Source organism: Nipponia nippon, unplaced genomic scaffold, assembly GCF_047370975.1.
Source record: "Nipponia nippon isolate SJK-2023a ecotype South Korea unplaced genomic scaffold, ASM4737097v1 scaffold_3, whole genome shotgun sequence".
Taxonomy (NCBI): domain Eukaryota; kingdom Metazoa; phylum Chordata; class Aves; order Pelecaniformes; family Threskiornithidae; genus Nipponia; species Nipponia nippon.
In genome coordinates this window covers 103,606,251-103,631,913 of record NW_028262347.1, presented here as the reverse complement: position 1 = coordinate 103,631,913, position 25,663 = coordinate 103,606,251, and the positions used below count along the sequence as shown (strand labels likewise).

Genomic DNA, 25,663 nt, shown 5'->3' with positions numbered 1-25,663 from the left:
CTGGCTGTACTGTGCCCAGAGCTGGCACTGCTCTGGGGTGCCCCTCTCCTTCCTCTTTGTCCTGTAGCAGTAAACCAGCAACTCAACTCTTATCTACAACAGGTTAGAGCAACCAGCGTGGGGATGCAAGGAGGCCTGGCAACACAGGAGGCCACAGTGGGTTTGCCCCAGTCATGCATGCATTTGTGGGAGCAGAGCCTAGGTGTTCACTACACCTTCCTTAGCTCTGCTGACCTACCAACACCACCCCAGCTAAATGCTCTACCAGGCTTCACTCTCAGCTGGGTCAGTGCACTTCATCCCAGCACTTTCTCTCTGATTCCTCTCACTGGCTGATGGAGACTGAGGGCTAAACCAAAAGGCACTACATGTGAACTCTGTCACCAAGTTCCCTCTGCTGCAGCTCCATCCTTCCAATTAAACCTCTTCTGCTGCCATCCCCTGCCAGAAACACGAGGAGTCATGGAAAAGACAGCCAAACCTAGTATTTGGCTTTTTAAATTTTTTTTTCAATTCTTTTTCCTTAGAAAAGGTACATAAGCTAAACCCAGCTCAGATTTTCAACATTACATCCAGCTTAAGCCTGCCACAGTACTTGTTCCCACCCCTGTGCTGTGGCGGCACAGCTGGGCAGGAAGAAAGAGTAGAAAGTACAAAGGCAGGAACAAGCAGAACTGCTTAGGGCAGTGATGCTACCAGAAGCAAAACAACGGCCTAAATGGACAAGCTATTCTGCGGGTGGACCTGAGGCATCTGAAAGGGACAAACAGCCCTGCTTATTCCAAGATGTTGGTTGAGGCCTTGCAGCTAAATCTAGATATCAATAGCAGTAATGGTGCATATCACCACATAAAAATGGAAAAGTGCAAATATATTAAAAACACCTCTGCGTTACTTTGTTGTCTCATTTAAGAAGGAATTTGGTCAAAATACCAAAAAGGTTTTTTGCATCCTACAGGTTTGGAATTGATGGTCTTTCACTAACTGAGAGTACAAAATTGTAATGGGATGGGGCAGGGCAGAGAGAGAGAGAGAGACTGACTTACAATAGGAAATTAAGTTCAAAGGTTCAAAAAACTTCAGCACTACAATCTTGCAAAATATACTGCATTCAAAAAGTTACCCTGATTCTGCAGTTCATCTAGATCCATGAACCTGCTGGGACGGGGATTAAAGCCCATTGCTGCCTCCATTTCCTTTTCTCTTTTTCTGCGTAGTTCTTGTTCATGTGCTCTCCTTGCCACCTCCTCTTGCAATTCATCCAGTTCACTCTTTAAAGGGACAAACAACTCCCCACCTTCCAAAAAAAAAACAAAAAAACACAAACAAACCAAACACCACCAAACTCAAAATAAAAACATGTTTTGATGGTAAAATCTCTTAAAGTATCCCTTAAAAGACAAAGAAATATTAATGGAGAATACAATTAACATCAGACAATAACAGACTGACCAAGCAAAGACCACAGAATTTCAGATCACAAATTTTGCTTAAGTTCTACTTTTAAAACCCTGCCCTAGCCATTTGGTTTCCAATTGCTTTCTCTGTGTCAGTGACTGGCAGAAATGCTGCAGTATTGCTTCAAGCTCCCTTGCAGCACAGCCCACCCCTGGGTTCACTGACCCAAGAAACAGCAAACAGAATAGAGAGTCCTTGGAAGAGATAACCCTAAGCTGATGCTGAAATCTTGAGGCTTCTTACTGTGCTTATAATTTGTAAATAACGCTATGTCAAATTAGCCAGATCGTTAGCTTTAGTAAGTAAAATGGATTCCAACTGAGACACTTTTCATCTAACTGCATAAGCAGATGAAAATGGGAAGAAAATAAAGCATATCAATGTCCTTGTCAACACAGCAGAAATCAATCAGTTGTCATTCTCACTTCAACTATGAACTGTATTCAAACAGTGTCTCCTCTCCTTCCCTTCCCTTCTCCAGACATTCTCTGGAATAAAGTATTTGCTCACAAAGATACATAATCAGAATGCATATCTGCAGAAATGCTCAGCCTTAGCCCAAACATCTTGTAAATATTCATTCTCATTTCTGACAATTTTGAATTTTGTACAGCATTATGAGATGCTTCTCAGGACTCGTCAATCCTTCTAAGTTATTATGAGTTATGCTTGGGAAGATACTTTCCACTGATGGCAGAATACTGAGTTATGGGAAAGAATAGGAAAAATAGCTTTACTTTATCAGTTAAGTCAATACTCAAAAAAGATGCCAGAGTAACATGATAAAAGGAGTATTCCAAAAAAGTTTTTTGCAACCCCCTTTGGTAAATTTTATAAGTTGTATCTTGTAAAACTGTGTTATGTTCCTCAGTATTTCTTTTCCCTTTCCTCAATTTCACTGCGAAAATAAACATCCAGAAAGTAAAGAACAACTCCAATACAATTTACCTTGCAAAGCCACTGCTACCGAGGAAGTGTATCTTACCATTTCCAATGGTGTGCGAGCTGTTTGCCCAGCTCCCAATTGATGAAGTAGACTCCACTTCCAAGATGCTGCTACTGTGAGACTTTGGGATGTTACGCCAGGCAGGAACCAATCCACCTGCTCGTTTCATATGAGCATCCCTCCAAGAAGAGAGTAATTACAGTTTACCATTTTACTAATCTCTGCAGGAGAAATTATATCTAACCTTTTCTTTTTATCATCACATAAATATTTGCTTCCATTTTAATTTCATTAAAAAAAAAAAAGTCTACCATAAGAAAATCTTGGGAGAAACAGGGGAAGAGAAAGTTAACAAGGGGAAGGACAACAATTCTAATCTCCTCCATAAGAGTATGCAATGCATATTAAAACCGTGGTCTGATAGCTGTTCTCAACAGATTCTTACAGCTGAAAATGTACTACTCTGGCCATAAACAGCTTCAGTTTGCGATTACCTGATGCTTCCTAAGCCAAGGAGAGAAACACATTGTGCTGCCTATTTATTTTTGCATATAAATATTACAAGTGTCTTGCAAGACTCCAATGAACCTCTCAAACTGAAAATGTCAAAGATTTCTATACAAGACTACTGATTTCTCATTTTGTACAAGGCTTCTATCAAGCAATAGCTTAACTGAAACAGAAATGTCTATGAACTGTTCAAAGGACAAGCACAAACTTCGATATTTTAGTTGAGTTTTTAAATCATAGACTAAGGGTACAACTATTTCAGATGCATCATTTTAGTCAACATTTCCCATTCACCTGAACCCCATTTCTTTTCCTTCTCACTAGCAGTAAGCTATCAATATACTGACAAGAAAAGGAAGCAGACTCGCTCAGATTCCAATCTCCCTTCTATTTCTCCCCTGCTGCAATAAACCTGTATTACAAGTTAGGAATGCTGCTTTGCATTTTTAGAAAAATGTTCTATACCATTATGTAATTACAAAAAAAGAAATCAAGACTTCAATCACTCCAAAAATGAAGTTTGTTGAAATCTACCTGTGGGTGCTTGAGCTTTCAGACAAGGGCATGTCCAGACTAACTGGGCTGTTGCTGTTGCGTTCACTGCTTTCATAGCCAGACTCCATCCTCTGTATTAGATGAGGATGTTGATCCACCATATGATGCTGGGTGCCCCGGCCTCGCACACCACGCTTGTATCTGACATTTGACTGGCTTGATCTTGTTTCTTGAACAGCATGTTCCTTCACCTCATTCTCAATAAGGTCCTTACCTGTCAAGACAAAAGAGTATAGCTTGGTAGAAGATCCAAGCTTCAATACCAGCAAATCATCTATACATATGTTAGCTTCTTGACCATGCTTAGTGCTGACTTTAATTTAGTGTAAAACTAGAATTATTAAACAGAAAAAAAACCCAATATTTTTACAGCATTCCTAGTAATATTAAGCGATAATCTAGTCAATAAATTTATTTTTTAATATCTCCCCTTTAGTATAACTTACCATATTCCCCCCCCCAGTAACAATCAAGTCTGGAAAGAAAATCCCTTCCTCCCCATAAAAATTTGTATTTGTACAAGACTGTTTTACAGTATACCCAACTGTATTTCCAGTTTATATTTGTTATTGTACTCTGCCATATCTACTTCAGACGCTGCACTTCTTACATTGTTTATTTTGCCACACGATTTGATGATGCTTATGCAACATTAGTTCATAGAGGACAGGAAAATTTTTTTTTTTTTTAATTCTTCCTTACTGATTTCACTGGGTATTCCCACTTGCCTCTTGTTTGCTCCCCTTGCTTCCTTCCCTGGAGCTGTGTTCTCCCTTCATCTTCCCTACGTATATTCCTTTGTGCTTCCCAATTCTTTTCAACCTTTAGCTCCTTCTAGTCACTATCATCTCTCCCGGTCCCCAGATTTCTGCAACAGCATCCTCACTAACCACAACTCCACTGCCAGTCACACAAACCTCTGTCCTTCGAGCACTCTGAGATGGGAGCGCAGCAGCTCCAGTAGCGCAACAGCATAAAAACCAAGAACTGGTAAACTGCTCTCCACACCCTTTGCAGTTTCAGCTCACTCCTCTTGATAGGAAGCAAAATAACTGTTATGTTCATTTGCAGACTGGGGAAAGGGAAGCGGGGGGGCTGGGGCAAGGGCAACAACAGATACCCAAAGTTGTTTCACAGCAGATTTTATTACCTTCAAAAACAGCAAAGCTGAGGACAAAGTCTCTATGTACAAGTTGCATAGCTGCTATGGTGTAAAATGGTCCCAGATAAATCATCACTGGCTGCCAGGCTCTTATCCTCACAACAAGAACTCAGCACTGATACACAAGGTACTCGCCGCACCATAGTCTGAGCCAGCATGCAAAAATACCATCATCAGCCAGAGGAAAAAAACCAGACCAATACAAAAGGCCATTCCAAGGAATGAACTTCCAGATACTTAGCAGTCTAGCCCTGTGTCCATTTAAGCAGTGCAGACTATAATGTTTCCCTTATTATTTCCTTATATTTGAAATTTAGCACACAGAAAACAACAGAACTATCATACATGCAATGTGAATACCCACACAGAAACTAGCCTTCAAGGACACAACTCACCACTGACCTAAATGCCATTTTCAAAATTTTACTTTCCTACTTTACTTAAACAAAACTGGATAGCGGAGGATTATAAATTCCACACATGCTGAAACAAATCTTTCTTCTCAAACTCTTACCTGCCTCTTCAGAGAAGGGGCTAAGCTGAGTGTAGCCACAATGTTTCCTCTTGTCTTTACTGAAGATGCTGTCTATATTCAGAGACTCTCTTTTGGGTCTCCAGGTTGGCCGGTACCTGCTAGACGAACTGGATTTAGACTCACTACTGGTACTCTCCACTTCCCAGTCTCGAGAGTGTACAGACAGGCTTTTTGAGGGTCGTGTTTCTGCCTGATCCACACTACTCCCCCCACGAGGGGAATTCTGGATGGTTTGAGAAATCTGCTGTGGTCTGCTGTGGATCATATTGCTCACTGTCTCTTTAAATTCCCTCAGCCTGCTCGTGCTGCTGGATGGTTTGGGGGCAGTTCTGGGGGCTTGTTTCTCCTTCAAGGTTTCTCCTGCAGTTTACAGAGACAGCAAAAGCCACAAGAATAACTTCAGATTAAACTAGCAGCACTACTTGCAGCATCTTCATGCAGACTTGGAACAGAAAAAACCAAACCAAAACAAAACCCCCAAAAATTCCCCCCAACCAACCAACACCCCCCAAACAAACAAACAAAAAAAGGAAAAGAGGCAAAATACAGACAAAGATGTAAGAAACAAGGAGGGAAATGCATGTACACACTGAGGATCTTAAAAACATGCAGAGAGAGATATTGGTATTTGAAATAAAGTAACATCTCTTGCCTTCACTATGGTATCCTGATGACTGAGCCTCATCTCCTTTTCGCCGAGACCGGCTAGAACTCCTCTTACGGTCTGCCAGTGAGCCCTTTTTGGAAACATGCTTCTGATTGCACTCACTGTCAGTCAGATGCCCTGGAAGGACAGAAGAACACAGCAGAGATGACAAGAGCCTTTGGACTGAGCATTCTGTGTGCTAAGAGCAGCAGGGCTCTCCTGCTCCTTAGGAGCTGCAGACGCTCCAATGCTAACTGGCAGGTTTGGGTAAGTTTTTGTATCCAAAAGTTTTTGGTTTTGTCTTGGGGAGGGTGTTCTGTTTTTAAGGTCATAGAAGGGCAATACAGCCCCTCCAGGGACTCTGCTTAATGAGAGCTCATCCACAGGGAGAGGAAAAAGTTGACTCTGCCGTGTCATCTAATAGTCTAAGGACACCACTTTCTGGCTGTCTGAATACTTTTTCAGTTTTAATGGCCATGAACATGAAACTCCTGAGGACAGCTTGCTTGACACTACTCTGTTGGATGAATACTCAAACACATGAACGAGTTACCATGTAAAAATAAATTACTGCACATCATCAGCTGCTCTGCACTAACTATCCATCTGCACTCTCTTTGCCTGTAGCAAATACTAAGTAATCTGAGTTAGCTTAGTCTACAGTGAAGAAGCCTCAGTTGGCTCTCAAGGGCTAAGCCAGCTAATTCACATATGTCACAAGCTAGGAGCATACATACAAACCATCAACATGGATCAGCTGACACACAACAATGTTCCCGTACTACAGCTCATGTATCTGAGTGCTAATACTGTCTCTTGCACACAACTTATTCCCCATTTCCTCACACCAGATGTGAATTAAGTGTATCTGACATCACAAGTTTTCTGTATTGCCTTTTCTTAATTTTATGGTTCTCACACATTCACAGTCCTAAACCTGCAAGCACAAACACACGCATGGCTTTACTCACGTGAGTAGTCCCCAGCAGAGATGCAGGATAAGAAGGGAATTTATGAATAAGCTACAAAGACTTTTCTCTACTCTCTATATCACCAACTTTCACCTTGCATAGGATGGTAGGAAAGGAAAATCCCTACTACCCAACAGTAGATTAACAGCCCCCAGACTACACAGCTGGCTGTTCTGAGCCGTCCCCCTTCTCTAGAAATTAACATAAAAATCAACAACATTTAAAGCAGATTTTACACATAAATTGTGCCTTCAACAGTTGAAAAAATAATTCACTTCAAATACAACTGCTACAAAGATACTAAAATAAATGAGTGGGAAGGAATCCAAACAACAAAAAGCAAGCTACACCAGAGTCGCATTTCTATGCATTTGCAAAGTGGAGAGTGATTTTGTAGCAAAATTCCTTAGAAACAAGCAGGTATGTAAAGAAAAGAAATTAAGGAAGTAAAAGAGAAACATTGGCAGTGAAGATAGAAGATGTGCAGCATTTAGGTGACTGAGCATGAGTGAGTGTTTTGGGAGAATTTTTTTTTCCTTCACAACATGGACTGTCACACATCTTTTAGGGACTGAAAGAAAAGTATCTTATACCTTATAGTGGCTCCCCTCAAGATAGAAGAGGCTTATGTTTCACTTCAGAGTGTACAACTTCTCTAGTTAAACATTTTTCCCCCCCAAGGTTCTTTCAACTTGACAGGGAGTGCTTGGTTAGCATCCTTCAAGTACTGTAACAGAAGCTAAAGACATTTAGTGCGGCTGGAGCCAGCTTAGGGTCCGCATAGACTAATTAGAGCCCAACTTAGACTTGTAGAATGAAGGCTGCTAGCTTTACACAAATATTTTCTCCTCCTTTCATAAATTGCAAATTTTGTCCTATTGTCACTGGACATTTAATAGCCATGGAGGAGATACCAAGAATCAAAAAGTTTGCAGGACACAGGCTTTGTTGTCTTTACCTGGACCCTCTGGAACAAAGACTAAATCCAACATAATGCATGAATATAGGAATTACAATCCCAAGACTGTTAGCTAACACTTTACACTCATTTTTTTAAATTCACTAAAATAACAAGCCGGGATTTCTGTCTGAGTGCCCAATCATATGCTTAAAAGGTGTCCCCTGCTGAATGTATCACTTTAATACCTCATCCTCCAGAGGTGGGATGGCTTCATAAGCAAATAGTGATATTCAAAGGAAAAGTTTGTTTTTGTAGGGATTGTGTGTATGAGTAAGAATATGTTAGAGAAGAGAATGAAATCAAAGAGGTTAAGACAGAAAACCCCTACTCCCTCCCACTGAAATCTCAGTTGCATGGATAGGGCAGCCAGAATACGCACATTTTTCTCAGCAGCACAGGTTGGCGGGAGCAAGAGAGGGCTTATGCAGCCACTCTTCATGCCCCCATTCTGAAGTACCCAGGTGCCTGAGGTCATACAACCCAATGGTGGTCCTTCCCCGGAGAACGACGTGGGATAGGGTCCATAATTTTCTGGGCTGAAGTAGTGGGTAAATGGCCATTAAATGAAGAATCATGCTCTTGCCCAGAACGATTCAGTTGACAGGTCAATGTGGATGGCTTCTTTATAGCCCCACAGATCAGCATTTGATGATTGAGCAGTTGTGTGAGTTGGCAGACTGACTTTTTTGGAAAGGTTTTGGGTAGGTAAAAAAAAAAGGGGAAATGCCCAGACGGGTGGCTAGCTAATGGGAAAGACTTGACTATAGCTAAGGCTGAATCAGGGAAGATGAGGACAACTGAATTTAGGTGGTGCAACAGGCTAAGCTGAAGGGAATAACATTGGATAGAATCAGTAGGAGAAGAAAGAAAAAGAAAACGAGAAAGTCACTAAAAATGACAGAACAGAAGGTTACATGCTGAACTTCATGCTTACATGTTTGCAAACATCCCCCTACCCTCCTTTTTCTGCTAATTTCTGCATGGCAAAGTTTTGCAGGGAGGAACCTAATCCAATAAACTCTGTGCCACTTTCGCAGACTATACAAACAATATTCCACTAGCATTTTCACTTTTGTCTTCTTCATACTCTGAAGAGCAACATAAATTTTGTCTCCTCATCACTCAAATTCTGCTCCAACTTTCCCTTCTTTCTCACACTCTACCTAGGACTATGACTGTAACCTACAGTGTTAAGTATTTGCTAAAACATTAAAACTGCTGTCAGGCTATCTAAAACCATGTATTACAGTTACTTGGATGTCTGATGAAGAATGAAAGAGTACTGAAGGAAACCAACTTGAAACATTTTTTCCGGATTTTGATGTGAAAAATATTTGTACCATAGGTTGTTTCAAATGAAACAAATACACATATATCGTCACAATACAAGAAAGCAACTATTTTGCAACTAAAAGGACAAAGTGGTATGATAGCTGTTGACACTCTGGTGCAACAAACAGTTGCCGATTCAACTGTTATGTCTTCTTAGGAAGTCCATTTAAGGCACAATAAAGTAACTTTTCAAACAGACTTAGCAGATCATATTTCTGATGCTTGAGAAATCTGACCTTAACTCATACATTACTTTTTCAGAAGTGATGTTAGAAGTTAATACTGTATGCAGAAACAGGCTGACTAGGGTCACTGGACATGAATAATAGAGGAGATCTAAGCCTTCAGACTTCCAGTTAACCTCTTTTCAACTAAAGAGTGTTCAGGCAGGCTGTTCAGCTGCCTGAAGGAATATATACACAGATTGTCTTCTCATTGCAGATTCTCACTTGCTTCCATGGCACAGGCAGGAAATCATCTTATGCTCCTCCCTGGTGCAGTAAATACTAGCAACACCCACTTACATAGAAAGTCCTTAGTGCTCAAGTATGGGAGATTCTGGTGATGAAAGTGCCTTTCCCAGACAGCTGCAACTCCTGAAGTGAAGTAACTGCCTGCAGATGAGTAAGTAGCACACGCAACACTTACCAAACTGCACAATGGCACTCTACAACAGACTCCAACTTACAGAATTACATAACAAAGAGAGCAGGTGGGATTGTGGATAACAGAAAACATGTCTGTAAATGTTTGTCTGCCTAGAAACAAGTCTACAAAAGCCAACAAGACATTTAAAATTATGCTAATTTTTTGTGAATGCCAATGGTTCATTACAAACCAAAAACATTTAGGATACTAAACACTGTTCATTATTCTGTTATAGGTTGTATATATAGAGATTTCTCACTGGAATCCACTGCAGTCATCATATTTAATGACACTGATCACACAGATATAATGGTATCTGCTACCTGTGTCCCTGCTGCTTTGTGAAGCTGCATCATTCTCCACATTGTAGATGACTGTCCCCTGCGAGTCAGAGGAGAAGTGACTGACCACAGACTCATGGTGTGCCTGCTTATAAGGACAGCTGTCTGTAGAGGAATCTGTCCTGGTGTCACTCGAGATGGAAGGTTCTCTCCCTAGGGAAGGAAGCAATGTCAAATTTCAATCTTTTGGGGCTACTATAAAAGTCAGGGGAAGCTAAAAAAAGAAAACAGGAATGGAACAGAGGAAACTACACAGAAGTTAACAGAAAAACAGGGTAGCAAACATACAAACTCAGATTCAAGGACGCTAGAGCTTATGGGAAAGGTCGTCTCCTTTGGAAGGGGAGAGACAGTGTCATTCCTTCTGCAAATCTTTATTTCTTTCTCGCCGATAACTCTGAATTTATCAATTTATCCTTTTATTATGCAAAACTAAACTACATCCATTGGACTGAAAGTACACGTTAGTACCACACTGAAATTATTCTTTATTAAATTTCAACACTGTCAAGTGTAATTAAAATATGAAATACACTGCTTCAGGGGAAGTCAAAGTTAAAAAATTAATCAAGCACAAAATATTAATAAGGTAACAAGAACATCACAAGTTATAACAATTAACACATTTCATCTATTATGAATCAAAAGCTTATCTAGTAAAACTTTATATTGAAATTCTATTACCTAAAGCAAAGTAACCTGCTCCTTCTCAAAAAGCTAGCATTGGTCCATTGCACAAGTGGGATACTGAAAAGGATGCAGCTTCATGATTCAACTTCAGTACAGTAATTCCTAAACTCATTAAAAGAGGAAAAAGACAACCTCCTTCCCCTCACTTTCCATACATAAAATTAAAAATCTGAACAGTCTGAAAACTGTTGGCCATTTTATGTATGTGATGTACATACTGCTGAATATACAGGATATTAATTTCATACTCGTTCCTCAGCGGAGAAATTAATGAAGAAAAAAAGATATTAAAGAAGAAAGGAATTCTTATGTTTAATCACAAACACTCGGCCTGAGGACACTTCATGTTTTCAGTGAGCGCAAGTCCTGTAGTTGATGTTCTATTTAAGGATGCCTAGCAACTTTTGAAGTCAGAAACTTCCCCCCACCTCCCTACTGGTTAAAAATCTTACTGGTCTAAAGAAATATAGTATACAGCTGTTAATGGAGATGACAGTCACAGAAAGAAAGGTGAATGTAGGCAACAGGAATCAGTGCTGTGGAACTGAGTACTAGAAGATAATTTGTAAACTGAAGTCTTTATTCAACAGAAAATCAAAAACATTAAGAGGAGTTGTTTGCACGTGGCTTCACAATGTCTCATACCTCAGCACCTCTGACAATCTTTCCTTGATAATTTGTAGTACTAGGTCTTGATGTGATTAGATGCATTTATCAGATTGCCTTGACAAAAGTTCAGGTACAATACTGTGATTAACAACTTAAGAATAAGCATTTTCTATTAATTTCTGAATTATGGGCTGTGGATATCTGGTAACACTCAGGAATCTAGAAGAAGCTGTAGTTACACTTACGAGATAAAAAGGCCATTCTGAACAAATATATTAGGGCAGAAAACTCTGGATATCAACAAGGCTGGAAAATAATTCACTTCTATTTGACAGGAAAATGTGTGGGGTATGATTTCTCCTGGCACTTCAGCCTATAGTATCTCACAAATCCTCTCCAAAGCTTGGTATCAATGTTGAACACTGCAGACTACAGGAGCAAGCCTTGAGGACTCACCAAGTGTTTCAGAAATGAAAGAGCAGGTTACTCACTGTAGCCTTCTGAATTTTATCTGAAAGGAAACACCTTTTTATATTTATTTTTATATTCAGCTTCCTGAAGTCATTTTAAAACACAATAATATTAGATACTGCAGAGACAATGAGCAGAAGGGATATCTATGTATTTCCTGGAGATGAACCAGCAGAAGAGCGAGGCAAATTTACAGCATAAATGACCTGAAAAGACCTGAAGTGTGTAGAAGTGTTCACAACTGATATAAAGCATTGAAGGTCCTCCTCTCCCTCCTCCAGACTTGCCTTTTTTTCAGAACAGGAAGATAGGTTTATAAATTGTAAGGCATCTTGTCAAGTGAGGAGTGAAGGTCATCTTACCAGTGTTTTTATTTGCATTTATTTTAAGAGGGCTTGGAGATTTATTTCATTACCGGTAGATTGTCAACACATAAATAAGGAGACAGCAGATGTTCTCTACAGATTCAGTGACCAGGAAGCACAAAGGTAGCTATTGGCCAGGAAAACCATAAAATATTCTTGGAATTACAGTTGTATAAATAGGCTAAAATCCTGGAAGAACGGTCTTATTTCTGGGTTTATTCTTGCCTTGCTGTTCTTGGCAACTTATAAACCTGCCTCTAATCCAGGATATTCTCTGCAAACATCAAAAAATAGAAACAAACTTGTTTTGCAAAGCCATTACAATATAAACTTAGATTCAGTTTTTATTTTCACCCTATCTGGATTGCAATTTTGTATTTCTCTCAGAATTTATCTATTCCTCTTTAAATGAGGCCTCAACCCCCAATGGTGTGACTGCATCTCCGAAATTACCCAGAACTTCAGTAAACCAACAGCCTGTTCAGACCACTACTGATACCTTGAGCAGACCAAGTTCTAACCTCTGAAGCACCTTATTTGGACATACTTGTCTAATTCAATGGACTACCGTCAATACAAAGAATTCAGGAAGTAGCAATGTGTTGAAGGCCACTGAGACGTTAAGTGCTACAAATCTATAGCTGCAGATATTTTTGATGCAAAACAGACCATGAAAAATGAAAAAGTAAACACAATCTATATTCATAAACCTTTGCCAATCCCTTCCCCTTCAGTCTCCCACAAATCAGTTCATACCTCTTGCACTGCTTTATCTGAGTAAAAGACAAGCCAAAGGCTGAAGATAAGCTGCACTGATTCTGTCTCTCTCATTTTTTATTTTTAATAAAACAGTTTTCTTCCCCTTCCCCCCACATCCCTTCACCATCCTACCAAAGGACTCATTTATGACGTTTCCTTAATGTTTCTTTTCCCTAACTTCCCTCCTGAGTTTAATTCTGCAGCTTCCTTTAATTTTTATGTGTTCGTGCATCTCTGCTCTCATTCCCTTCCTGTTAAAACTGCTGATGGATTTATGAACTCAGTCATTGAAGTCATCAGTTATTGTTCCTCTTTACATCCATGCCGCTACAGGTCCTTCACCACTTTTTTTTTTCCCCCCAGTTGCTTTCTCCGAACCTTTGGGAAAAGATTACTACCCAAACAATCAACAGAGTCTTGGACTGAGAGAGAGATTCAAAGGTGAAACACTGGAAGTCCTCTTCAGAATTCTAGATCAGCTTTGACAAGCAACAAGGACCCCTGCTAAGAAAAACACACCCAAACAGAAGAAAAACTTCTCACATGCAGCATTACAGCATAAAGGTATAAGGCATATAGTCCAGACTGCTTACCCGAGTCTTCACTATCATAGCAAGTCCTGCTATATTGCTGTAAATCCACCTGAGGGGGCAAGTCTTGGGTTGACACTGGAGTTCCTCTTGGATCTGCATACAGCAGCAGCAAAGGCTGATAATGACCCTTAATGCATTTTGTCACAACATCTTTCCATTTTGGACCAATCTGAATTAACAACAATAAAAAAAAATACACAAGAAATGTTTTCTGTCATAATTTTCTATAATAAGCTCTCTTTTTTTCCTCGTACTTCTTTCAGAGTTTGATTTTCTACTGACATTCTTTAACTCCTTCTATATCCAGCATTGAACTGGACTCACCAAGAAAACTGACTGCTGGTCACATGTTGGAAAACACATAAAAAATGGATATGAATTCTAAAATGTAACTGAAAGTAACCTGTCTCTTAAAATTGGCATTTCCATTCCTCTTTCTGAGATTCACCTTATTTGAGAAAAAAAGGTACCACTTGTGACACCAGCTGGTCAAGAACACACCCTTGCAACACCCTGGAACCAATCCAACTAAAATCAAGGTATTCGCCATCTCATGGCTAAACAAATTACAATTCCTGCTAAAAATACAACTACAAAAATAATCCTTCCCTTTCAGATTTTTTTTTCCATAAAAAGCTTTTTATCCTCTGAAATGTTCTAACTTTGCATCAGTCAAAAAAAAAAAAATTAACAAGATTTCTTAATCCATCCATCAGCGTAAACAAAATGAACGATAAAAGACATCGGTAGCATGACAGCAAATTCAAGTCAAAGCTAACTACTTTGGTGTGGGAATATTTCTGCTGTTACAAAATCTCTGCAAGCATTTTGATAGGCCAGGCAATAACTCAGAGTTATATTCATTGCGAAAATCTTCCCCATGTACTAATACAGGTTTCACCTAATAAATTGAACATCTATTCCAACAAATTTACTCCATACACGAGTATTCTACTAAAGCACTGCAGTACTTATCCTTGGCAAAGTTTTGCTGCAGAGAAATGTGACTGTGAACAAATGCAAGGATTAGAGTTTTCCCTTTGAGACTGTGCTTGGCATGAATACAGGAGAAAACTTTCCTCTCTCATCATTGTGCTTCCATGACTAGAAGGAATAAAAGGAGAGCGGTGTGAAATAATGCCAAACAAACTAATGGGATATAATAACAGTGTGGGAAGATCCCAGCACTGGTATCTTTAATGTCCAGGACCTCACGCTTGGTGAAAAGGGGGGAGGGCACTAACAGAAGAAGCAGAAAATTTGTTGTTGGCAGCAACCACCAGGGAAGAATGGCATCTAGATACTTCAATAAAGAACCCAAAAAGCAGGCACTAAATAGCTATACCACTTTTCAGCAAGGGAAAGAGATGTATGTTAGCTGTGTGCACAAGAAAACTGTAGGTTTTCAAACAACAGCATAAAAGCAAGACTGGCAGCCAACAGAACAGAACTAATAGGGCTTCTGGGATTTGTGGTATGCTTTTTTGAGAATGCTTTACTTTGCTCAGAAAAAGGAGCAACAGAGTTATGGATCTGGAGTGGAAAAATAGCCAAAATTTCTCAAAATCTATAGATAACAGTATGCATCTACACAGAAGTAGCTAACAAATTTCTAACATTATTTTTCCAAACATTATTTTCTCACCTCTTTGACATGAGCATCATCGAAGTACATCCACTTGCGGATTTTAGTTTGGAAGAAGAAGGTAGAATAGTGTTTTCCATAGTAACAGATCATTCCCACCAAATACAGTTCTGAATGTTTTGCTCTGTCATCAGTTACTCTGAAGAAGAGCTTCAGGAAGGGAGGTAAGAAAAATGAAAGGAGAAATTAATAAAATGCTCAGAATTTTACATACTGCTTTGTGTTTGAAGACCTCAAAGTACTACAGAGAGGTGTCAGGTTTTTACTTCAAGACAGAGAAAACAAGGCAATAAATACTTAAGTAATTAACCAATGTTTAAACAAACCCAGTGACATAGACCAGGAACAGACTCCTACCAACTCACCAGATGCTCAAGAATCGAGTCAGTCTTAAGGTACAGCCACAGTCTTCAAGGAAGACATTTAAAACAATAATATAATACCTTTTCAGATTTTGAAGTGTGAATCTATTCCAAAAATATGCGTTTTCTGTGTCATGCTTGCTGATTATATCAAATACTGTTTAAAACATTCATTCCTCTTTACTTCGTAGAAACAAAGCGGTTCTGACAGTGAACAGCTGGCATTTATTCTGACTTAAGCAAAGACAAATTTATGACAACACCACATAAGAGATGAACTGAAGACATTAGTAGGTCAAAAGAACTCAGCACACAGAAAAAACTGTTTTCTGACTATTTAATCGACCATCTTTTATTTAAAAATGCACAGCACTCATTTTTTAGTGTATTACTGCTTTGCCGTGCAAGGACCACACTGTTCCATAACTACATTTCCATTAACTTGCACTAATTTTGGTACATTATGCACTGGCCAATGCAGTTTTTTATATATGTGTGTATATATAACTTTTTAAAAAATTATTTTAATGTAGTACCTCAATGCTACAATAAGACACAGCTACAATTTGGTATAACAATAATTCATCTCTAAAGCATGAGATAATATAGAATAAGCGAATCCTCTAGGCGACAAACCTCCAGATTCCAAACACTGCTTAATTCAATCTATCATTCAGTCACAGAGTGCCAGCCACCATCTCTGAGACTGCTCAGTTATAAATAACTCTTAAGCGTTACAAGCGCAGACTTCAAAGAGGATTTAAAGAAGTTAAAACACAAACGACCTCAAAGTACATTTTGTCTTCAAAAGAAATAAACTTCCGTTCTTCAAAATGAAAGAGTACATATGTGTTTTCATAGAAATAGCACAAACCCCAGTGCAAAATTTCCTTGCACTTGAAAACATTTTTTGATTCAAACAACCTTTGTTTTCTAGAGTAATTTTTAATTTTCAGTCATTTCAGAAATTCGAGAATATGCAATTACATTAGTACTTTCACCAGGTTTTGTGCAGCATTCAGAAACACGTCAGATCCTTGGATCTGCCCTCTATTCCTCTATTTACAGACACCGAAAAAGTAAAAATGGCGACTTTTTCTTTTTCTCAATCCGCTACTACAGACCACCATGAAAAAGCCTGTCTTTGTAGGTAGTGTCAAAATATAAAAAACTCACATCTCCCAGTTTAAGGCAAGTGCCCAGGCTGTGAATCACATCTTCAGCCAGATCAGAGTGGTCTGAGTCCCAAACCAAGCCAATGGTGATGATCTGTGGAGAGTTCATCAGCACACGACGAATGCGGATCTTTTCCCCACAGTTACTCTGAGGATTTAAATAAAAAAAAACATTGAATATAATAGTTCTCTTATTATAGTTTAGGGCAAGGCACTAACAAGTACAAGTTTCGGAAGTACAGCTTCCAAAGAGGTGGTGGTGAAACACAGCAAATATAATATGTTCATTGTCAAGATATGAGCTTCTTATGTCACAGATGAGGAGCGTTATCAAGACTATCTGGTATTCGCAAGCTTTAAAGTGAACACTGCTGATTCTTGCTCATACTACTGATAACAATTAAAAGGTATAGTGCAAAAGTAGGCTTATTTAAAAAAAGATAAGCAAACATACATGAAAGATCCCAAAAACATTCTTAGGAATTGGAGGGAAAGCTCACTTTCTTTTGACCAGAATCTCCAATTAAAAATTATATTTACAGAGACTGATCCTTTATATGACAGTGTCAGAAAAATCTTCAAAGTGCTGCTTTGCTGTTAAAATCGGGTGGTTGTTCTACAAGGTACCTCAATCATCTCATCTTAGACAGGATAGTTAGGTCAGTATTCATGTAAATATGAGAGCAGCACCTGGAAGACCAGGAGAATAAGAGGTGCTTTACTAACCCATAGCAGTTCTTCATTTCTTATTTCCTGTTTCCCTTCCCCCTCCCATTTTTTATTTTTTAAATAACTACCAGTGCTTATTGACTGGCCAGTCTCCCCTCACTCTCTAGCCAGAGTACTTCTCAGAGATAAGCTTGGTTGTGAAGCTGAGACATTTCTCAGTGGTCCTTCCAATCCATCATCTGTTGGAATTGTGAGCATCTTTAAAGCATCATGAAAAAAGTTCATCATCTGAATTAAGAGATTATCACTGTAATTTTAGCAAACAGTGCATTATCTTTTTGGGGGGGGGGGGGGGGGGCGCAGACAACTATGACAAAGTCCCTTTGCAACACTCACTTTCCCCCTGTGGCAGGTCACAAAGGTACCTCTGCAAGATTACAGAAAAAAACATTTCTCTATTGAGAATAGTTTCTCATCTCTACAGAGGCCAGTTTCACAACTGGATATAATCATTCCTGACACTACAACCAGGGAAGAGATCATAAGGCATTTCTTCCCTACAGCAATCTAGAAAATTAACCAGAATTTCAGTCCCAATTATCAATGAGAAACAAAAATGAAAAATTACACAACCAGAAAGAAACAAGCTTAACAACAAGGCAACGAAGACAGATTATTTTACAGGTAGAGGACTGTGATGTTTAAATGTAAGTATGAGGTTTTAATATTAAGATGACTATATTCACACATATTTTGCAAGGGTCATTTTAAGTACAAGCATTCCTGTGGACTACCTCACAACAAAACTTATCTTACTCTCAAATTATCTTCTTTGCTTCAGCTAGTTAACCTCGGCATTTTCTGCAAGACAGTATGAATATGGCATCCTGACAAAAAGCTTCCTTTGCATGACTTTTAGGCCACCCTTAGCTAAGCCTCAAAAGAAAAATTTCCCAAATGGAAAAAGAAAGGGGCAGCAAGTACTGATAAGCATTTTTATCCAACCGATTATTTCACAGTTAAACAGCAGTTCACCATGACAAAAAAAATGTCTACTAAATTTCCCATGCTTTGCTTATTTAATAGCTAGACTCATATGAACCTTTTAAACAATAATACAATATCTTTATTTCTTTTACTCAGATAAGTCAGCCAACTATTTGCCAATATTCCAAAACAATAAAATGTTTCAATGAAGACTAAAAGTGAATGATTCAGAGTTATAAGTTACAGAAAGTAGGGGGGATAAAATGGAAATACTTACACTGCCCCCAGGGAACAGGCACACAAGCCATTCCTGTTAGAGCCTGTACTGCTTCACTGAGGACTGATGAGGCATCCAAGAGTAGCATTACATGAAGCAGCAATTATGCAGCTGTTTCCTGCCCTACCTATTAATCAATATGTAAAAAAGTTTGATGATAACTCTCCTTGCATACTTATCTAAAGCCCTGGATCTGGACATACTCAAATTAAAAGGCAGAACAAGATATCAAACTCTTGCTTTAGAAATCAAGCCCTTAGGATTTTTTTTTTTTTAAAATAATTTTATATTTACATGAAAATTTTTTTTTATTTTTTTATTTTTTCAGCTGAATTTTGTCAAACTTTTACTGCATAGCAGAACAGAACTTTGTTAACAATAGCAGCCTGTGACTATCAACTGGACATACGCAGTAATTGTTTTTAGGTGGTTAAACGCCAGTCATCACTGACAACAACAATAGCCTACACTTGCTGGTCAGTATCCCCCACGCTCTGAACAGCAAACCTCACTCAAAAAACAAACCAATACCCCCTCAAATTTTCTGTGATGATTCCTGCCTTTGGCGTAGCTCTAGCGGATATACTGTGTAGCCTATAAGCCTTTCACTGTCAGGATATTCTCTGGCAGTGGGAAGCAGGAGTCCTTTTCGCTTTCCCTCTGACCAACATTTTGGCTGTATGCTGCACATACAGCAGTTTGGTCAACAGTTCAATTTATTCCAACTGAAAGATAGCAAGGAAGTTGAATGGAAGCTCATCTACGCAAAACAACCGATCTTGTACACATGATTACAGTGACTGGTACAAAAGTTCTGCTATCTGTGCCATAGCATGGTACTACTGAAAAGATTTTACAAAACCCAAGTACTTCTTTTCTCATGCCATTATTACAGATGAAGCACACTACCTTCAACAGAAATAATCACCAGAGAAACGGAATGAACTGTAGGAACACTGTTCTAAAAAGCCTAGCTAATCAAAACCACTGTCACCATACAGAAATCTCCTATAAAAAGATACAGCCTCCAAATTTTTGTCGTTTCCATTTCTTTATCCCAGAACTTTCAGCATAGGATAAAAGCAACATGATTGCAGCTTCGTGTAATGCTAGGGCTGGAGGCCTCACGAACTATCAGTGAAGCTGAACAGCAAATGTATGATAGGTACTTCTAGCAGCAACACAGGCTTGAACAGGAATGGATTGTGTGGCCATTCCCTGGGAGCAATGTAAGTATTTCCAATTTATCCCCCCCATCACCTTTTTTGTGGTTTCTAACTCTCTGAAACATTCATTTTTAGTTTCCATCCAAACACTGTGCCTATTCCTGTTCTCACTACTTGTGTCTAGTCAAAGAAGCACTCAACATCAGTAGTTTTTCCCTTCCTTCATTGAATAACTGAGAGGTACTGAATTCAAACCCAAAGAAAACTCTCTGACCTATCCTTTTTATCATTATGATGAGCTAAACCTTGAAAATGCTCATGAGTTAAAGATACACATCAGTGTAATCTACTAAACCTCTTCTGTCCTGTCCATTCCCCCTAAAAGGAAAACTAAGGATACTAACTGGACAGTTTCGCAGGTCTCCCATAGTGCTGGCATTCTGTAGTAGCTCTCCAAACATATCTGGAGTTGGTTTCTCTCGTCTCTCCAGCATACAAATAGCTTGATTGCTTCAGTATAGAGAAAGCACGGAAAACGAAAGTTTAATAATAACATAAAAACCCAAACCCACGTTAATTAAGTATATGTTTCACTTAAATTTTATGAAAAGTTAAGAACCTTAAAATAAACAACACTTTTTATATTTAATATTATAGTACAGAAAAAACCCACATAATTATTAAGTGTGAATTACTACACCTTCCACGATAATACCACATAAAGAAAACAAGTAAAACAAAATAGAAACAGTTTCTAGTTTGGCTTAAAGTTTACATATTAAAAGCAAGCTTTAGCATTTTGACAAATACTTGATTTCAAAATGTAACATTTGCTTCAAAATGCTTCCCGTCAGTAACCACAACCCTAGTAAAACAGCACAGGAAAGCACATCCTTAATAATAAAGCTATAGAAAAAAAAATAGCATGGTACCCAATCGATTTCACTGTCCAAGTTGGAAGAAAGATGACAATAAGTACACAAGAATACTAGTGCTCAAAGCATGTTCAAGCTTAAAATGGTTTAAGAGGTAAATAAACATATTACTGTTTATTGGTATTTTTAAAATAATGCATGACTTAAGATTTATTGAGATATTTCACATAAAATATTGGATACCATTTATATAATTCTTTTCCTGTTTCAAATAAATAATATTCTGATATACAGTGTCTGCTGGTAACCTAAAGAAAACTACAGCTCAATGGAACGGCAGGTAGCAGCCACAAGGGGGAATGCTTTACAGTACTCCTGATACACTGGTAAAGACTTTTAACACAGATCTGCATGAGAAGAGCAACTAGCAGTTTTCAAGACAGTTTTTTAGGGCTCTTTAACTACGTCTCACATGCAGAACAAGAAACAAAGAGAAGTTCTCATCCCAATCAAAATTTTGAGAATAATAGACTCCTGCCTCAATCAGATTTAAGCAGCTTTTAACTGAGCAGCCACCTACTAAAAGAAGAGAAGCCTTCTCTCCTCTAGCATTCATTCAAATGAACTACTGCAGAGCTAGAGCTATTGCTCTGTGCACCACCTTCTTTAATGAAAGGTTATGGTGACCAAGGGAGTTCCCCAATAACTAGAAAAAGCAAGAGCTATATATCCATCTAAGAAAGAAGATTTGAGGAACTACACACTGGTCAGTCTTGGTCCAGTACCTGGGACAATGACAGACTAAATCCCCTTGGAAATCATCTCCAGGCATACGAAGGACAAGAAGGTGAGTCAGAACAGCGAGCATGGATTTACCAAGGGCAAACTATGCCTGACCTACTTGATTATCTCCTATCATGAAACGATGGGTTCTGTTGAGGAGGCAAGAGCAGTTAATACCATTTGGTCTCTAGCAAGGTTCCAGGTCATCTACAGTGTTCTTGTGGCCAAAGTGGGAGGTGTGGACTGCGTGGGTAGAATACAATGTGGACAAAAACCTAGCTGGACTCTTAGGCTCAGGATCAAAACACAACCACCAGTCAGTTAAGAGTTGTGTTCCTCAGGGGTTAATACTGAGGCTGATGCTATTTAACATTTTCATTAACAACCTGGATGATAAATCAGAATACACCCATATCAAGTTTACAGATGACACCAAACCGGATGGAGCAGTCAATATACAGAAAAGGAGTGCTGCCATCCAGCAGGATCTTGACAGGTTGGAGGAACAAGCTGACATGAACCTCATGAAATTCAGTAAAGGAAAATACAAAGTCTTGCACCTCAGACAGAGCACACTCAGTGCAGCAGTACTGGCTGGGCACTGAATGGCTGAGGACCAACATCACAGAAAGCTGGCAAACAAGCTGAACAGAAGCCAGACTCTTTGCAGAGGCAAACAGAGGAAGGACAAGAGGCAAAAGATGCAGAAAGGGAAATTTTGACTGGATATAAGGAAAAAAAATTTCACACTGAGTGGTTAAGCACTGGAAAAGGCAGCCCAGAGAAGTCATGGAATTTCTGTCCTTGAACGTTTTCAAAACTCAGCTGCACAAAACCCCAAGCAGCCTGATCTAGCTTTGAAGTTAGCCCTGCTGTGAACAGGAGGATGGAGTAGATGTCCAAAGGTCCTTTCCAGCATAAATTATTTTTTTATTTTTCTTATCTTGCTTCTTAACTTACCTGCTCACATATTAAGGTCTTTCAAAATGTACACGAGTCCTTGCCACTACAGTTGTCAGATTCAGAATCATAAACAAGTAGACACACTGATCCATGCCTAAATTGATATCTTCTGCTCCACTAAATTCTCATGTTCTTTACCATAGCTATCAAAGCTCCACCAACTTTGAACAAACCATGTTCTGGACATTTAATCTTGTGAAGGTAAAGATCAAACTGTAATACTAGTATAAAAAAAATGAGAAGTTCTCTCCTCTGTAAATATCTCAACTCACCAGAGTGAGGTTGTGGAAATATAATGTACCATCTGGATGAAAGGTAATGGGTCAGAGGTGGCACCACAGCTGGTACAAACACACTAAAGAGAAAGAAAACGTATACATTGACAAGGTTAAACAGCTATTTCCACAGCAACACTTCTGCTTGTATCTTTTTTACCATGGCAATGCATGTCTTGGGAATGAAAATTTGAAACTTGAGAACTGGTGATTTGTATAAAGCATGTATCGTTACCTCACCTGTTCAAACAAGGTCATCGCAAACTTCTGATGGGAAACACAGTGTGGTGCCGTGCAAATATCTTCCTTTGTTTCATCTGCAATGTGGAAGTGAATTCGCATTAACAGGTTTTCCTAGCCGAAGAGAGAAGAAAAGGGAAAAAAAGCATTAGATCATTTCAAATGTAGACAAAAGTTAAAATATAAATCACAAAAGCATGTCAGATGCAATGATGTTACAAGCATTATTTACAGAGACAGAAGGCTCCTGCAAATTTTTGAAAGTTGCTGAGAAAACAAAGAAGTTGGCATTTCTTTGATATAAAAGAAAATGGCTACCACTTCTGATTTGAAAAGCTATGTCAGGTAACCATTTATTTTATTTACTAGCACAGCTGAAGATTCTGTCACTGATTATTCTGTCCAATTCTCAAGCATCATCGGATTTGACAAAATGTAACAGGCAGAGCAGCTCTGCAGTTTTAAAATCACTGGGTTGCCACTAACTTCTCCTCATCAACACAAAATAAAACCAATTTCTATATTCCACAAAGGCTTTGAAATACGGCAAATAATTGACATTCTATCAGAAAGAGCGAGAACTAATAAATGAAGAGGCAAAGCAAATTCTGCATGAAACAAAAGCACTGAACATTTTCTAGATATTATTTCAGATAACTCCATCTGTTTTCAAATTCCCAGGAGTTCTTGTCCTAAGACGTCCTCTCCTCCCACTGTTGTCAACATTAATCTGGGGGTGCCAGAAGTCTACTGACACCTCTTCCAGCAGCACACTTTTCACTATCACTATGAGATGCCTGGATGGTTTATAGACCTGCATAAAGCAGGTCAAGATTAATTATTAGGCAAAATTGCTCTGAACTCATACAATTTCCCTTGAACTTTAGAATCTAAGCTGTTCTGCCATTTAAATTAAATCTCTGCCTTTAGGGCTGAAAGGTTAACTAAGTGAAAAGCTATGGAATTCTCTCTGCCTTAAAGCTTAACCTCAAAGGAGAACTTGTACCCATTTTAACTGTCCTTGTGCCAGTATAGTTAACCTAACAAACCTGCTTGTGGGGACTCCCACAGCAGTATTAGATGGGCTATTTAGATTAGCTTTCTCAAGGAAGAAACTAAATCAAAAGTTCCCATGTTCTATCACATACAGAACTCTGGATGCCATACAATGATTTGATGTAACTGTGCTCACAGGGGCTCCTGTGTAGGCCTTATTTCACCTTGAGGTGAATTATTGGTATGATCTACTTTCATTTTAAGCGAGCTCATTAAACTACTTTGCTATATTAGTATTCTACAAACACAGGATACATTGGGTTATCATAAGCCTATTATCAGCCCACTTAGTTTAAGAGAACAGCTACAATAGCTATATGCATTTATCTCATTTCTATGATCTCTTATGGTGTCAAATTAGGTAGGTATAGGAAATAAAAGATTTAATATATAGAAAGGACTCCCCTCTGATAGGTGCTTTACGTGAGAGAAGTTTTACCTTGTAGTAGTAATTCTTAACCAAAGTACAAACATACTGGATTTAACATCTTTGTTAACAACCAAGTAGGAGAAAACTACACTTGGGCCAGCCTATGGACACTATCATTTCCAAAAAGGGAAGCAACCAATAGGTCAGCAAGACAAAAATACCCATAATTAAGTTAAAGAAATTTAGGAGACTGAAGAAGAAAAAAGAGGAAATGTGGGTAAGAATAAAATCTTAACACAATGGATGCAAAGAAAGAGTTTGAGTATAAAAAGAAAGCAGGTAGCTAAACCTAGGGGTGTAAGATTTGTGTAAAAGCCATCTCCCAACAACACTGGTAAGATAACCGGCCTAAAAAAAAATTGTCAGACAGTTTACAAACAACAGAAATATTTGGAGATGATCCATTCTACTGTTGCTTACCTCAACTTACAAAGATAAACAACTCTGTTGGGTTGTGTTTGGTTTATTTATTTATTTTTACTTTCCCTTAGCTAGAGTTTGTGAAAACACGATTTCAGAACAACTGGCAAACAAAACATCCTTTCACCCTTTTGAAGTGACCCTTAAGACTAGAATCCTGGATCATTCTTGCAGTGTAATTTTTTTTACAATTCATATCCAAGACACACTTGAGATGGCAAGCAGCACATATGCAAAAGTAACTGTAAAAATGGATAACACTGATGTTTCCATTTCAAAATCATTAGCTATGACTCTCTAACTAAATACTGGTTCCCCACTGGATGACTTCAAGCTTGGGGATCTCTCTGTGGACTTTTCTAGGCCACACGATGCAAGGTCTGTCGGAATTTGGGGAAGAATGGAGAGAGAAAAAAAAAAAAAAAAAAAAAGATTGTGGAGCGGGGGTTCACATCTATGCCTGGCAAACCATCTTTCAGTTATACTCACAAAACATTCGGCAGCATCATCCATGATGCCCAGCTGGAAGCGTTGCTCATCCTGAAATGTCTTTGCAAGAGCAGTGCGCAGGGCATCAGAAGGCAGCACCTTCTCACTGCTACACTGAAACTGATTGAAGATACCCTAGTAAGAAAACAAAAAGATAGTTAAGTTACTGTATTTTCAAAACATGACTCAAGTTATCTGAAAACAAGCAGCAAACCTTTAACTCACTTTGATCAAGCAACACACAGGTATTTGTATTGTACAGGGACTACAAGAGAAAATCCTAAAAGTTCCTCCTTTGA

At 38.7% G+C, this 25,663-nt stretch overlaps 1 protein-coding gene across 8 annotated transcripts in view; it reads right to left on the bottom strand.

The window, feature by feature from the left end:
* The window catches only part of USP54 (ubiquitin specific peptidase 54), a 105,521-nt gene that overhangs the window by 14,706 nt on the left and 65,152 nt on the right, over positions 1-25,663 (bottom strand). For all 8 annotated transcript variants that reach the window (XM_087763859.1, XM_087763855.1, XM_087763854.1 and 5 more), the window contains 13 exons: positions 25,365-25,499; positions 22,970-23,083; positions 22,727-22,809; positions 20,238-20,343; positions 16,736-16,882; positions 15,198-15,347; positions 13,553-13,721; positions 10,048-10,218; positions 5,819-5,950; positions 5,146-5,526; positions 3,449-3,683; positions 2,444-2,583; positions 1,124-1,297 (listed from right to left, as the gene is read on the bottom strand). In XM_087763859.1, the coding sequence (XP_087619985.1) occupies positions 1,124-1,297; positions 2,444-2,583; positions 3,449-3,683; positions 5,146-5,526; positions 5,819-5,950; positions 10,048-10,218; positions 13,553-13,721; positions 15,198-15,347; positions 16,736-16,882; positions 20,238-20,343; positions 22,727-22,809; positions 22,970-23,083; positions 25,365-25,499 (2,137 nt within the window). The remainder of the gene's footprint in view (positions 1-1,123; positions 1,298-2,443; positions 2,584-3,448; positions 3,684-5,145; positions 5,527-5,818; positions 5,951-10,047; positions 10,219-13,552; positions 13,722-15,197; positions 15,348-16,735; positions 16,883-20,237; positions 20,344-22,726; positions 22,810-22,969; positions 23,084-25,364; positions 25,500-25,663) is intronic.